Source organism: Ovis canadensis, chromosome 25, assembly GCF_042477335.2.
Source record: "Ovis canadensis isolate MfBH-ARS-UI-01 breed Bighorn chromosome 25, ARS-UI_OviCan_v2, whole genome shotgun sequence".
In the NCBI taxonomy this organism is placed as follows: Eukaryota; Metazoa; Chordata; class Mammalia; order Artiodactyla; family Bovidae; genus Ovis; species Ovis canadensis.
Window position 1 is genome coordinate 23,019,366 of NC_091269.1, and position 14,495 is coordinate 23,033,860.

Sequence of the window (14,495 nt, forward strand, 5' to 3'; positions counted from 1 at the left end):
GTAATCACCGATATTTTCATCATTTTAATGTCTGTTATGCTAATAGCCTGCTAATAGCTGAAAGACTCTTTCCAAATTATCCAACAAGGTGACAGGGATAATTGGTGCTCATTCACTCGAATCACAAACTCCTTCTGTTGCATAAAAAAATCAAACGCTTCTAATAGGGAGATAACCACCCAGTGTAACTGACTGTAAAGGTAAGGGCAGTGTCACATGTGAAATAGGTAGGCATTTGATGAAATATTAATTCAGTTTTCTACCAACTTCTTTAATTTATAGATAGAAATAGAGAGACCCTGAGACTACAGTGAAAGAGATATCTAAACCAGAAACCCACCTGACCAAGCCCTTTGAATAAGGTCTTTGAATGGACAAGGTATGTGTCTATTACACAGGAAGTGAGGCTGGCTCCTACCGAGTAAGTCATTAACTTCCTGTGTTTCGTTCTCACCAGACATGGGGTGGAGTGTGTCTCCACCCACTGCACCCCAGACCAAACACAGCATTCAACATAAAACAGGGCCAGTGGGAATTTTCTGTATGATGCAGGGAGCTCAAATCTGGTGCTCTGGGACAAACTAGAGGGATGGGATGAGGCGGGAGGTGGAAGGGAGGTTCAAAAGGAATACGACTTTTGAACTTGATTCATGTTGATGGAAGGAAGAAACCAACACAATATTATAAAGTAATTACCTTCCAATTAAATAAATTTTTAAAAATATTAAAAAAAAAAAACCAGGGCCAAAAAGTTCTTCATGAAGCCAACCACTTCCTTCCCCCCCCCCCCCCCCCCCCGAGAAAGCTTGCTGAGGAAAAGTATTCTATTACAAAGTTCAACAGAAGACTCAATAGCTATATAATACCTGGTTTCTGATAAATAAATTTCCACGAGAGACTGTATTCACTGGCTGTCCATCACCATTGCCCAGCGTCATTGGACAATGATCAGGACAAAATATAAACGGGAAGTATTTTATTTATTTTTGGCCACACTGTGGCATTCAGGATCTTAGTCTCTCAATCAGGGCTCAAACCCATGTCCCCTGCATTGGGAGTGTGGAGTCTTAACCAATGGGCCACCAGGAGGTCCCGGAAGCACTATACTTTAGAATGCCACACAGGTGAAAAGGAGCCCAGGAATGCAAAGATTATGTCTGTTCTTCCCATGTTTCATAGCCCTGGACAAGCTAGTTCAGAGTGAAAGAGTGAATGAACAGTAAATAACCTACCTTATATTCATTCTATAATCCAGTGTTCTGACTTCTCGGGGGGAGAAGATAATCTAAACGTTCTATCAGAGGACTGGGCAGAGGACACAAAACACTGACTGTGCCTCAGGTTACCGTGAGAACCTGAAGTTTCATACTTGCTTTTTAACAGTTCACATTACAATTCATTACGTTAGAGTCTATGAGACAATACCAGGTAGAACTGGTTTCACGCATCCAAACAATATAAGGAACGCTAATCTAAAACCTCGCTCTAATCCAGACTTCAACTCACCACCTATCTATCTACCTATCTACCATCTTTCTGTCTCCCAGCCTACCCACAATTGATGCTTTCGTCTATCTACACCTGTCTGTCAGTCACTAACCTGACAAAACTGAGTTTCTTCCCTATTTCTCTCTCTCTGCCCTACTCTCTGTACTTCCGGGAGTTGAATGGTCAAGGTCCTGGCGGCCACGGCTTCAGTTTTATAGAATGATCGGAGAGCAAGAATTTAGATTCACGACAACATGAGATAATTGCCACTGTTTTGCATTATACGGAAAAATACGTCTTGGACAGTATGTCAATGAAGTATGAAAAATCACACAAAACAGATGCACCACAGCATGGAATTTCATTTCCATTTTTATTGGACATATTTACTAAATCACTCACATTGTATCACAACTCATGCATAATTCTGATGAGCTGTTATTTCCTTTCTATCAGCCTTTTAAGTTGATGCACTTTCCTTAAAATGACATTGATAGAATGTCAGTCACCTTTGAAGGCTAGGGACTGAGGCCATGCCCTGCCTTTCAAAAAACCAAGAAATGCTTAATTAAGCGTCTTGGAAACTCTTCTTCATTTCTGCCACAGAGACTGTCTGCTTGGGAAAAGCCCTCACTCCCTTGCAAACCTCATTTCCATTTGAAGAGCACTAGTCCCTAACTGCTCCTGGCCACTCATTCCCAATCGCTATGAAGCCTCTCCCAGATCCAGTCGCAGCAGGAGATCAGCTAATAAGCATTCCCAGAGGGAACTTTCCTGCTCCTGGCCTGCTGGAACTCCACAAGGAAAATAAAACTGGGTTCTGCCTTCCTTTCAAGCCTGGGGACAGCTGAGTTATCATCACCCTGAGGCTTGAGAAAAGGACTTCAAAATGTGGGATGCCTTTTGATTCTATATAAATACTTTCCCAACTAAAGACTTCATTTAATCCAGCAGCTTCTGAGTCATAAGCAAATACCTTCTGACCTACAGACAACTAGGAGCGAGTCTATTAAATGACAGGCCTCTCCCACTCCTGACAGAAGCAGATGGGCTCTGGGGAGAATTTCTTCTCCCTGATATTGTGGAGGACAAAAAAAAAAAAAAAAAAAAAAAAAGGCTGACAAATGGCAAAAATTAACTGAAGCATTTTTCACTCTATTATTCATGATGTTTATAAAGGCTGAAATATCTTGCAATTCATGAACTTGGCCATTTTAGTAGTCCTTATGGCTCTTACACTAAAGACAACTTAAAAAGGAAAAATCACACACACGTCCATTGAAATTAATATTTTCATTTGGCCACCTCACTGTTAAGTAAGAACTGATTTGTGAAAGATGGCGCCTTTTTCCACGCCACAAATCAAAAGAATAGTTTTACCTAAAGGGCCACCTTTACATATTTTGCTGTAGGAATAAAGGTACAAAGTGATATTTCATTTAAAAGGTTTGTACTTTATCAACAAGGATCTACTGTACAGCACAAGGAACTCTATTCTGTAGAGATCTGTAATAACCTAAATGGGAAAAGAATCTGGATATATGTGTATGGATAACTGAACCACTTAGCTGTACACTTGAAACTTAACACAACTTTGTATTTAATACATCAACTATGATCCAATATAAAATAAAAACTAAATTTAAAAAAGGTTTGCACTTTTTCAAAATGAGTGGAGTATTGCTCATTTCTTCTTTTATACTCTCCTCTACAGTTTCATTAATAAAATGTAATAACGCAGAAGGCTGTTGTTGCTTAGCTGTGCTGTGCTCAGTTGCTCAGTTGCATCTGACTCTTTGCAACCCCATGGACTGTAACCTGCCAGGCTCCTGTCCTGGGGATTCTCCAGGCAAGTATACTGGAGTGGGCTGCCATGCCTTCCTCCAGGGGATCTTTTCAACTCAGGGATCGAACCCAGGTCTCCCACACTGCATGCAGATTCTTTACCCTCCGAGCCACCAGGGAAGCCCAGACTTGCTTAGGGTGGGGATGAAATGTAGACGTTTCATCTTCAGCGTGCATGTGCACATGCTCAGTCACTGCCAGGTTCCTCTGTCTACGGAATTCTCCAGGCAAGAATACTGGAGTGTGCCACCATGCCCTTTTCCCGGGGATCTTCCCAACCCAGGGATCGACCTGCATGTTCTGTGTTCCCTGCATTACAGGTGGATTCTTTACCACTACTGCCACCTGGGAGGCCCTCATCCTCAGCATGAGAGTCTAAAGCCAAAGGTTGTCACTTCAAGGATAATTTCCAGTGATGTAAGGCTGCCGGAAAATGAGTCCTTTTATCAGCGTGTCCAGAGAGTTGCTGGCACAGAACATGAATCCAAAACTAACAACAATGTACATCTGCAAATTTATGGATTCAAATTCACAGAAAATTGGAAGCCTGAATTGAAAGCATCTTAAATGATACACACTAGGCTTAAAAGCTTCCTGACTTGTGGAAACGTGGATGATAGGTGGACCACTTCTGGAGAGTCACTACCAGGTAAACAGCTTATGCTCATCCTGGCTAAGGTTAAAAATATAGAAGACAGTTATTTCAGATTAATCAGGAGAAAAATTTGTATCTTCAGGGAATAACATTAAGGAGATTCTGAGGAGACAAAGGCAAAATCTCTAAATTATCTTGAACAGTTTCAGTAAGAGAATTTACATTTAAAACAAAGAAAGAATTAATTATGTGCAGACCAAAGCAGATAACAAATCCTTGGATAGAAAAACAGCAGGCAGAACTTTAATGTGGTAGCTTTTGTTTATTTGCTTTAGCTGAAAAACAATTCGGTATTAAGAAATTCTACTTTTCTAAATCATATGCTTTAAATACCAAATATAATGATAACTCCAACATTTTTATTAATGATATCTCTTGGAAGCTTAAAAAAACATGTCTTAGTAACATCAGACCAAAACTAAAAATAGGAAAAAAATGTTTTGCTTTTTTTTTAAATTTGGGGAGAACATGGTAACAGTTATGTCAGTTCAACAGAAGTAATCAACCCTGAAGACAGCATATTTGATTCTCACCACAAAATTCATAAATCTATAACTCCAGTCAATGAAGAAAAAAATCTTACCATGTGGAAAAATTTCTAATAAGTGGCTTATAATTTATTTATAATAAATAAAATCTATTTATTAAAAGACTTTTACTTACAAATATTTTAGCTTCAAAGATTAAAGGATTTGCTTTCTGTTATACCCAAGTCTTGTTTTTAGGAAAATAACTTTTGTCTCTGATTTCCTTGTACTCATACCCCTAGGAGTGATTCACAGGATTCTTGGGGAGTAAATGAATTTAATGGGACAGAATCTGGCAAGGCAGCAAGAAATAACTTGGTTATTTCCTGTGATATGTGGCTGCTACTCTCAAGAATTTCAGCTCATTAACCTTTACTCTGTAACCTTACTGGGCAGATATAGGAAATCAGACCATAGAAAGTTAAGCAGGGAGCAAAAGGTAAGATAACCAACAGAAACACAGTTTTGTAAAATTCTGTACATTAACCAGAGAGGAAGGTGGTTTACTACTGGCTTACTTTCTTAAAAGATCATGGTTTAGAACTAGTGTATCCCCAGGTAGCTCAGTGGTAAAGAATCAGCCTCCCAATGAAGGGGACTCGAGTTCGATCTCTGGGTTGGGAAGACCCCCTGGAGTAGGAAATGGCAACCCACTTCAGTATTCCTGCCCGGAAAACTCCATGAGGTGGGCTACACTCCATGGGGTCACAAAGAGTCAGACACGACGGAGCATACAGGCACGCACACCATCCAATCAGTATGGCAGCCACAATCCAGATGTGGCTGATGCAGCCTTAGTTCATTTATTAAAATAAAAACTCCATTTTCTCAGCTGCATTAGGCACATTTCAAGCCACCCGTGTGGCTAGTGGCCACTGTTTAGCTGGAACAGATATAGAGCATGTCATCAGAGAAAGTGCTATTCGATGGTGCTGACGTGGAGGCTAGGAGGAAGGAAATGGACAGAGTACAAAGAGGGGCCTCAGTTACCACAGGAACAAGACCAGGGAGTGGGCACAGTCATTTTGCTATCTTTGAGTAAGAATTTCTTTTACAGCATGAAAAAATTCAAATGACCATCCTAAAGGTTTAATCTTTTGGGTGTTTTTCACTAAATGTGTGGGGTTTTGACTATGCCAGAGGTGCAGGTTGCTTTACATATTATCACCTTATTTAACCTTCATCAACAGTATGAAGTAAGCAATATAATAATCCCAGCTTACAGATATTAAGTGAGGCTTAGAGAGAGCAAGACCCTGATGCTGGGAAAGACTGAGGGCAGGAGAAGGGCACAACAGAAGATGAGATATTTGGAGGGCATCACTGACTTGATGGACCTGAGTTTGAGTGAATTCCAAGAGATGGTGAAGGATAGGGAAGCCTGGCATGCGTGCTGCAATCCAAGGAGTTGCAAAGAGTCAGACACGACTGAGGGACTGAAAATAAGAACTAGCAAGGGACAAACCCAAAGTCACATAGCTAGTGCCTGGCCTGGATTTCAAGCACGCTTATCCCTCCTAAGCCCGAGCTCTTGGGGGGCCAGAAGGACCTCCATTTGAGATGGAGGCAGAGAAAGGATGCTCCAGATACCACTATACATACTACCTACTGTACAAGGGGGACCACAGCCAGGTGGGTGGGTTGTTCTTTCTCCTTCTGGCATAATATCCCTGTGATGTTGAGCCTGAGAACTTTCTATTTACATTGCCACAGTATACTTTTCTAATTCCACTCTTGTTCCTATTCCTCACACCCATCCATCTCTGAGCTTTCCAAGTCCAGTCACTTCTGTGTTTCTCATGATAGCTTATGAGAAAGCCCTGAACCAGTTCAACCAGAATGGAGTGGTCACCAAACAGTCTGATTTTCCAATATTCCATCACACATGCAAGTACATATTCTGAACCCAGTGGCTTCAATGTACCAAAGGAGAGCTTAGAAAATGAGAGTGTATCATTTATTATATACTAATGATTTTTTAAATAGATCTTTTAAGTTGTGCTAATGGTGGATGTCCAAACAACTTAGGTGGAAGATGCGTGTGACCTCGTGTTCTGAGGGTCTTACAGGAGAGCACCTGTCATAGAGGCCAAGGAGTGCTCATGCACGGGAGCCTTACCTCCGAGGTGAGCCGTCATCGTGGGGCTGGATGATGACCACCTTCACAGTCACCGAGGTCCGCAGAAGGTCGATCATCTGCTCATGGGTCAGCGTGGCCACGGCCACCTTGCAGATCTCCACGAGCCGGCTACCCTGGCGAAGGCCGGCCTTCCACGCAAAACCGAAAGGTTCCACGTCTGCCACAATTCCCTCGAAGTTCACGTGGAAGCCCAGCTGGCCCAGCCCATTCCTCCTCAAGGTCATTTCCACCGTCTCGCAGCCTCTCGTCACAATCTAAAGGGGAAGGGGACGATGAGAGGCAGGGCTACAGGGGGCACCAAGGCCCTGCCCTCCAGCCACCCCAGTGACAAGAAAACAAGACAGGGACACGGTTCAACCTAAACTTGATCGTAATTATCCTTGGCATCAGCCGCAGAGAAATAGCACAAGTGAAATGATGGTTTCATTCTTCAAAGCCAAATTGGATACAGGTGTCCTGCTTTTTCCTAGAAGCCAATGACCCAGAGCTTCTCAGAGCCTGAGAGCTTAAGATGGGCTCTAACTTTCCCCTCTCCTTGCAGCATCACCTGACTTGGCGCTCAAGCATCTAAATTCCATTGTTTCAAATAGACTGAAGCAACTGAAAAAACGTGAAGCCTGTCACCCATCAAAGCAATAAAGCCTAATAGACAATTATCTTTTTTTTTTTTTTTTTCCCAATTGTGCAGCTTGCAGGATCCTACTTTTCAACCAAGGGTCGAACCCAGGACCCCAGCAGTCATAGCACCAAGTCCTAACCACTAGATGCCAGGAAATTCCCTACTAGGCAATGTAATTCAGCTTATAAAATGGCCCAGTGGTGCATCAGCTATGAAAAACAGTAGGGCAGTTCCTCAAAAATATAAAATAGCATTACCATGTGACTCAGCAATTCTACTTCTGGGTATAAATCCAAAAGAGTTGAAAGTAGGGTCTCAAAGAGGTATGTACACACACATGTGCTTAGCAGTGTTATTTACAAGAATCAAAATGTGGAAGCGACTCAAGTGCCTATGGATGGGAGAATGGATACATAAAGTGTGGCATATACAAACAGTGGGGAAAAAAATGGCCCAGTGCCTTTCCAAGCTAACACTTAGTGACCTGCCCCCCAGGATGGGCAGCAGCAGGAAGTCCAACTGTTAGGAAACCAGAAGTGTTCTCTGTAGCAACCTGTGGACATCCTATTCTAAACCCCGGGACCCCCTCTCCTGGGACTGCCTCCCTGCGCTTGCCCGGGTGGTGAGGACCATTCAGATCAAACGTGGGCCAGGCAGCCAGCCTCCTTACTGTCTCTGGACAAGGGCAGCATGCAGAAAGGCACTCCTGCAGGAAGCATCTCACTGCTGCTGCTGCTGCTGCTGCTAAGTTGCTTCAGTCGTGTCCGACTCTGTGCGACCCCAATAGAGGGCAGCTCACCAGGCTCCCCCGTCCCTGGGCTTCTCCAGGCAAGAACACTGGAGTGGGTTGCCATTTCCTTCTCCAATGCATGAAAGTGAAAAGTGAAAGTGAAGTCGCTCAGTCGTGCCCGACTCTTAGCGACCCCATGGACTGTAGCCTACTAGGCTTCTCTGTCCATGGGATTTTCCAGGCAAGGGTATTGGAGTGGGTTGCCATTGCCTTCTCCGAGCATCTCACTAGGTACACTAAAGCACCAATAATTAGTTAATGCCACACTCAAAAGTTCTTACTGAGAATAGCCCACATGAATGGAAAGAGAAACATGGGGTCACTGAAGATATAATTTCATGACATATTGTCATTGTTGTTTAGTGGCTAAGTTGTGTTGGACTATTTGTGACCCCACAGACTGTAGCCTGCCAGGCTCCTTTGTCCGTGGGACTTCCCAGGCAAGAATACTGCAGTGGGTAGCCATTTCTTTCTCCAGGGGATCTTCCCAACCTAGGGATCGAACTTGTGTCCCTTGCATTGGCAGGTGGATATCTCACCACTGAGCCACCAAAGCAGCTCTTTGATGACCACGGCATCACTTACTTGTGGGTAATTTAAAACCGGGAGGTATCATACCCGTATCCCCCAAAGCACAGAGCTCAGGTGTGAAGTTTCCGTTTTAAAAATAAATTCTCTGTGAAACACGCTCTGAATACACAGATTCCTATTTAATAAGACCTATAGAGCAGTGGGACCCAGACTGGCGCAGTGTTGTCACCCGTGTGGCTGACGTTGCCATGGTTACCACCCCAGTGCTCACGCTGCCGATCAGTTTCTCGTAGGTGCAGTGACAGTCTGGGGCTTAGGAAAATGGGGAAAGGGATTGTCGGTCTTAGTGGTGATGTGTTGAGAGACTGAAGTTTCCAAAGCTATGAACTGAAGTAATTCAGAATTGTTGAGCAATTCTGTAATATATACAATGCGAATGCATTTTTCTTTCACTTCTTTTTTCAGCTTTGTTTCAACTAAGCTCGCGGACCAAAAGGTCACAGAGGACATGTGCCCGGCCTTCTTTCCAATAGGAACATAACTCTCGGTTGAAATTTAGCATCCATATATCAGGTAGAAGAGTGAAAGGCCAAGCTTTTCCTGAGTCCTACGTGTCGTCTTTTCCTCTTATTTCTTCCAACCACCTGCCACGTCCCCTGCTTTTTGCAGTTTTGTTCTCCCTTCTGTTCCTTGCTCCTTAACGTTTACAAAGGTGATCATGCTCTCCACTGACTTGGAGTTCCTCACATAATTACATGATCAATAATCACATGGTGGCCTCCTACCTATGTACCTGGGACGGGCTACACAATCTGTGAAATCTGGCACAAAATAAAAATGTCTGGCCCCTTCGACAAAACTTTCTGAGTTTCAAGATGGCAACAGCAGAGCATTCAACCAAGCCTGGGCTCTTTGGAAAGTGACCGGCCCTGCCTGTCCCTTTAGGCAGGAGTTCTCATTTCCCACCTGTGTCTTTACCTGTGTAACAGGCACTTCTGTTTTCACCACTAGAAAATGCAGAGTTCACCACCTGTCCCACAGTGCCCCTTCCTAATCTCTCTGCCATGACAGCTTCCTCCTCTTCCTTTCCGTTTCTCCGTCTCCTGCCTGGCACCAGCTTTATGTTCTAAGCCCCCAGCGGTCTTTGGGTTGGTTTATTTCTACCATCTCCCATTATAAGCCATCCTAGATACAGCTTATTGCATTGGCCAAAAAGTGCATTCAGGTTTTTCTGCAATATCTAACGGGAAAACCCAAAGGAACTTTTCGGTTAACTCAATATTTCCTCAAATATATTCCAGCTATCAGGCAGCTTAGTCACAGAGTCACTTTTCTAGAAAGATGGTACAATGGGGTCCTTGGAACAGTGAACGTATCAGACCCTCTGGGACGTGCATTTTGCTGGGTGGTGAAGGGACATGTGTTTGTGCTGCATTTTCCAGAGTACAGGTTATAATGACTCAGTGGGTCTCTGAAAAAGAAGTATTTCCAGGATTACCAGAAGCACGTGTCCTGAGACTCACCAGATAATTCAATTCTCCAGATACATAAACTGATCACACACTTAATCATCCCCAAATCATATCACGGTTTGTCCACATACGCCCTCAATACTGCTGAACACTCTGAGGCCCTTCCTGTAAAGAGTGCCTGCAAATAACAACGTTATTTCTCCAAAGCCAGCAGACACCGCCTTGATTGCATTGTCTCTTCTATGTGGTCTGGAATAACAAAAAATTTGTATTTGGTGGCAGGAAAGGGGGCAGGAAATGGGTATAATTTCTCCTTTTTCTCATGATCCATAACTGACTAAATCTTTTCTAATGACTCAGATACACATCCCCTTGGGGGAAGATTTACACATGAAAAATTCTTTCGTCAAATCATATTTTGTTCTTTTATTTGATTTATCCTTATAATTCTATTGTATGTACTCAAACTAAAATCTGTATCTTCCTTGTTATACTAAGAATTATAAATACAACTGCTAAATACCATGGACATCACTGAAGGGTTTTGCTTTGTACTGCAAATAACAATCTCTTTCATGACTTTTTCTTTTAAATCTTTCTAACTTACTAGGTAATTCTATAAAACCTCTGCAAGAAACTGGCTGCAAGATTAATAACATATTTAATCTGGCAGATGAAACAGAAATACTGCATAAAAACGCACAGAGTTGAAGGGGCAAATAGGGCTTACTCTGACCAGATACTGTCATGCAAGTCTCTACAAACACACAACATCTCGTCAATTCTCCTGTCCTTCCTTCAACCACTATAAAAATAAGGCCCAATGTTCCCTTTGGAAAGCTGGCTTCACTTTCATTTCTGATCAACTGCTAATGAATGCTTCTCCACCATTTATGGATTCAGTAACCGCTCACAAGGACAGTGTTTAAAATCAGCTCTACCCATGAGGAAAAGTACTTCACTCCCCAGGTAACACATCTGGGGTGGAACTTCCACAGCGGAAGCTATGAATATGAAGTTGAAGGCCTAAGGCGGTGGAAGAACAAAACCTGTACTTACGCCCAGGCGCTGGACAATCTCCCTGATGTCTTCAGCACAGCTGTCCACTGAGGACAGAAGGATGCATTCTCCTCGTTCATAAAACACCTTGATACTCATTAACCCGGATGTCCACCCAATGACATCCCTGCAGGAACAGTTGAAGACCACGTTCTTGGACTCCTTCTCGATCAGCATTATGAACTCGTTGGAGACCCCAAGGAGACACTCGATGTCCGCAGACTGGCCGAAGTCTCTCGCCACGACGTGCCACATGATGGCCCCCACGCTGAACAGGTGGGCATCCTTCCTGGGCTTCACCTTCTCCTTCTTCTTGGCGCCCAGAGTGATGAAGCTGAATTTCGCGGAGGTGTCCACGGTGGCAGTTGTGACAAAGTTCTCCGCCAGGTCCTTCAAGTACTCCTGCCTCGTCCGAGTGGCCATCGCTCGAAACTTCTCCGATTTGTGGGCTGCATTTTCTGCGTTGATGACTTTCGCTAAAAGGAAGTCCCGAAATACTGCCGACTTGGGGAAAGTGACACCTTTGGGGATTGGTGGGCCAAATGGTGGCACATCTTTCGACCTAGAAACTCCAACGCTGAGGGAGAAAAGGAGAAACAAATTGAACTGCGATGCCATGACAGTTACCTTCAGAAGTGTAACTGCTCAGCACACCTTCAACTGAAGCCATCTACTTCACCGCCTCTTCTTTCCCACACCTCTGGATATCAAGTTTTTCTTTGTTTTTAAGCAAAACTTCCAATTTAGTAGGTGCAGGGGAGGGGAGCTATAGGCTGAGTTGCCTCCCTTCAAAATTTGTATGCTGAAGTCCAAAACCCCAGTAACTGGGAAAGTGGCTCTGTTTGGAGGCTGGGTCTTTTCTTCGAAGAGATAGTTAAGTCAAAATGAGATCATGACAGAGGGCCCTAATCCAATCTAACAAGTGTCCTTATAAAATGAAACATGGACACACAGAAAGACAACCAGAGATGCAGACACACAGAACAGAGACCACGTGAACACACAGGAGGAAGACGCCCATCTGCAAGGCAAGAGAGAGGCCTCAGGGAGAACCAAACCCGCCAACACCGTGACGCTGGACTTCCAGCCTCCAGAACTGCGAGAAATAAATGTCTGCCATATAAACTACCAGTTCTTTGGTTTGCACCATGACTGTGTGAGCTGACTAAGGCAGGGGCAATGGGTGTGCAGCCAGGTTGGTGCTCTTTCGATTCTGTGGCTGGTCACCACTGAGAGGCAGTGACCCTCCAACAGCTGACAGTGAGATCTGCCCTGCTGGCGCACCACTGGGCACAGGGACCATCCTTACAGAGCCAAAATTTCTGAATGTCCCTTTTTTTTAAGGAAATGCTCACTTGATCACATTTTGGAAGTCTAAATGAAGATTTTATGGAAACAACCTTTTACGATATTTCAAACATAGAGTGATAGCAATCATTTTAATATGGCAAAACCAATAATGCTCCCCTGTATCAGACAGAAGCTTTCACTGCCTCAAATCTGTTTTGGAATGAGAGTTAATTAATAAATTAGCAGATGAAAGACTGGAGTGAGTGAATGAATGAACCCTCCAGTATCTACTCCCCAACTACTGAGCAGCGTCTGCCGACCGAGAAGGAGAGCCAACCCCACATCTGCCCAGGCTGATATTTTCTGTGTTGAGATAGATAAAGGAAGTCATCTATGCTTCACTTTCTTCACTGTAGAAAACCCTGGAAGAAGTGAGTTAAGAAATGAAAGCAGGTGTGAAATCTTCTGGGATGTAGCTGGTGAGACTCTAAATAGATCAAGGTCCCCAGGGATCTCCCACCTTTGCTGCAACCTGCACACCCTGTAACAGAGTTAATTGTTTCTGGGAAAATGAGCTGTAAGACAGAAGACAGTCTGGGAGGGGCCTCAGCTAGTATGAAAGGACAGGGAAGGACTGCCTGTGTTTGGGACAGACAAGCAAACTCTGCCGTGTGTGTATATGTTCACTCACGTTCGACTCTTTGTGACCCAGTGGACTGTAGCCCACCAGGCTCCTCTGTCCAGGGGATTTTCCAGGCAAGAATACTGGAGGGGGTTGCCGTTTCCTCCTCCAGGGGATCTTCCCGACCCAGGGACTGAAACCATGTCTCCGGCATTGGCAGGCAGGTTCTTTACCACTGAGCCACATGGGAAGCCCATGAATGTTTATGAGCCACTTTTAAAACCCTGAAGCATTCTGCTGCTTTACACTTGAACCTCATTAGTAAATGATAACTTAGCAATAACGTGTGGTTTCTCAAAAGGCAATGACCCTGTCTTCGAACCATTTGTATACACTGTCTTTCACCACAGAAAACATAATGCAAGCCGCTTTGTTTATAAGCAAGATCTATATCAAAGGCACCCCCCAGTAATCTAATTAAATCTAGAAAGCTCTAAAGAAATAAAAATGAAAAGGTATTACTTATCTTTTAAGATTTTTTGTGCTAATCAACCACCTCATGATAGAAGAATAAACTAAAAATAGAAAGTAATTAAAAATACCCAATTTGACCTAAAAATAGCAGCAGATAAAATAACACCAAATACAAGAACGCCCTAGGCTCATGTTTCCAATCCGTTAGGGAAGTTCATTTAAGATGATTCTTCATAATTACCATTCATGGGGGAGATCCCAGAAGAATAAGCCAAATGAGCATGTTTGCACTAACGTTATTGGATTTAGGCATATCGTCCCTGGTGGCTCAGACGGTAAAGGATCCATGTGCAGTGCAGCAGACATAGGTTCAATCCCTGGGTCGGGAAGATCCCCTAGAGGAGAGCATGGCTACCCACTCCAGTATTCTTGCCTGGAGAGTCCCCATGGACAGCGGAGCCTGGCGGGCTACAGTCCATGGGGTCACAAAGAATTGGACATGACTGAGCAACTAAGCACATATCCTTTATACAGGCTAGATGTCTTTTTTTTTTCAAATATCACTTCTTTAAATAAAAAGTCGTTCTGAGCATTCATTCTTCTTAACTACACACTGAAGTCAATACTGTTATCCTTAGTTTTCAGAGAAGGAATTGAATGGCCCCCAAAATAAGGACTTCCCTAAAGCTCAGATGGCCAAGAATCTGCCTGCAATGCAGGAGACCTGGGTTTGACCCTGGGTCGGGAAGATCCCCCAGAGAAGAAAATGGCAACCCACTCCAGTGCTCTTGCCTGGAGAATCCCATGGACAGAGGAGCCTGGTGCGCTACAGCCCACGGGGTTGCAAAGAGTCGGGCACGACTGAGCAACTGACACACAAAAATAAACTAAGCTCTAAACCTGGCAGGAGATCTGGACCCTCACTCAGGTCAGAGACCCGCTCTTCCAACAGCACCCCACTAGATGGCCGCTTCCCGGAGAAG

General features: G+C 43.8%; 1 protein-coding gene across 9 annotated transcripts in view; it reads right to left on the bottom strand.

The window, feature by feature from the left end:
• The window catches only part of SIPA1L2 (signal induced proliferation associated 1 like 2), a 241,120-nt gene that overhangs the window by 55,635 nt on the left and 170,990 nt on the right, over positions 1-14,495 (bottom strand). For all 9 annotated transcript variants that reach the window (XM_069572628.1, XM_069572623.1, XM_069572630.1 and 6 more), the window contains 2 exons: positions 11,127-11,703; positions 6,635-6,909 (listed from right to left, as the gene is read on the bottom strand). In XM_069572628.1, coding sequence (XP_069428729.1) covers positions 6,635-6,909; positions 11,127-11,703 — 852 coding nt within the window. The remainder of the gene's footprint in view (positions 1-6,634; positions 6,910-11,126; positions 11,704-14,495) is intronic.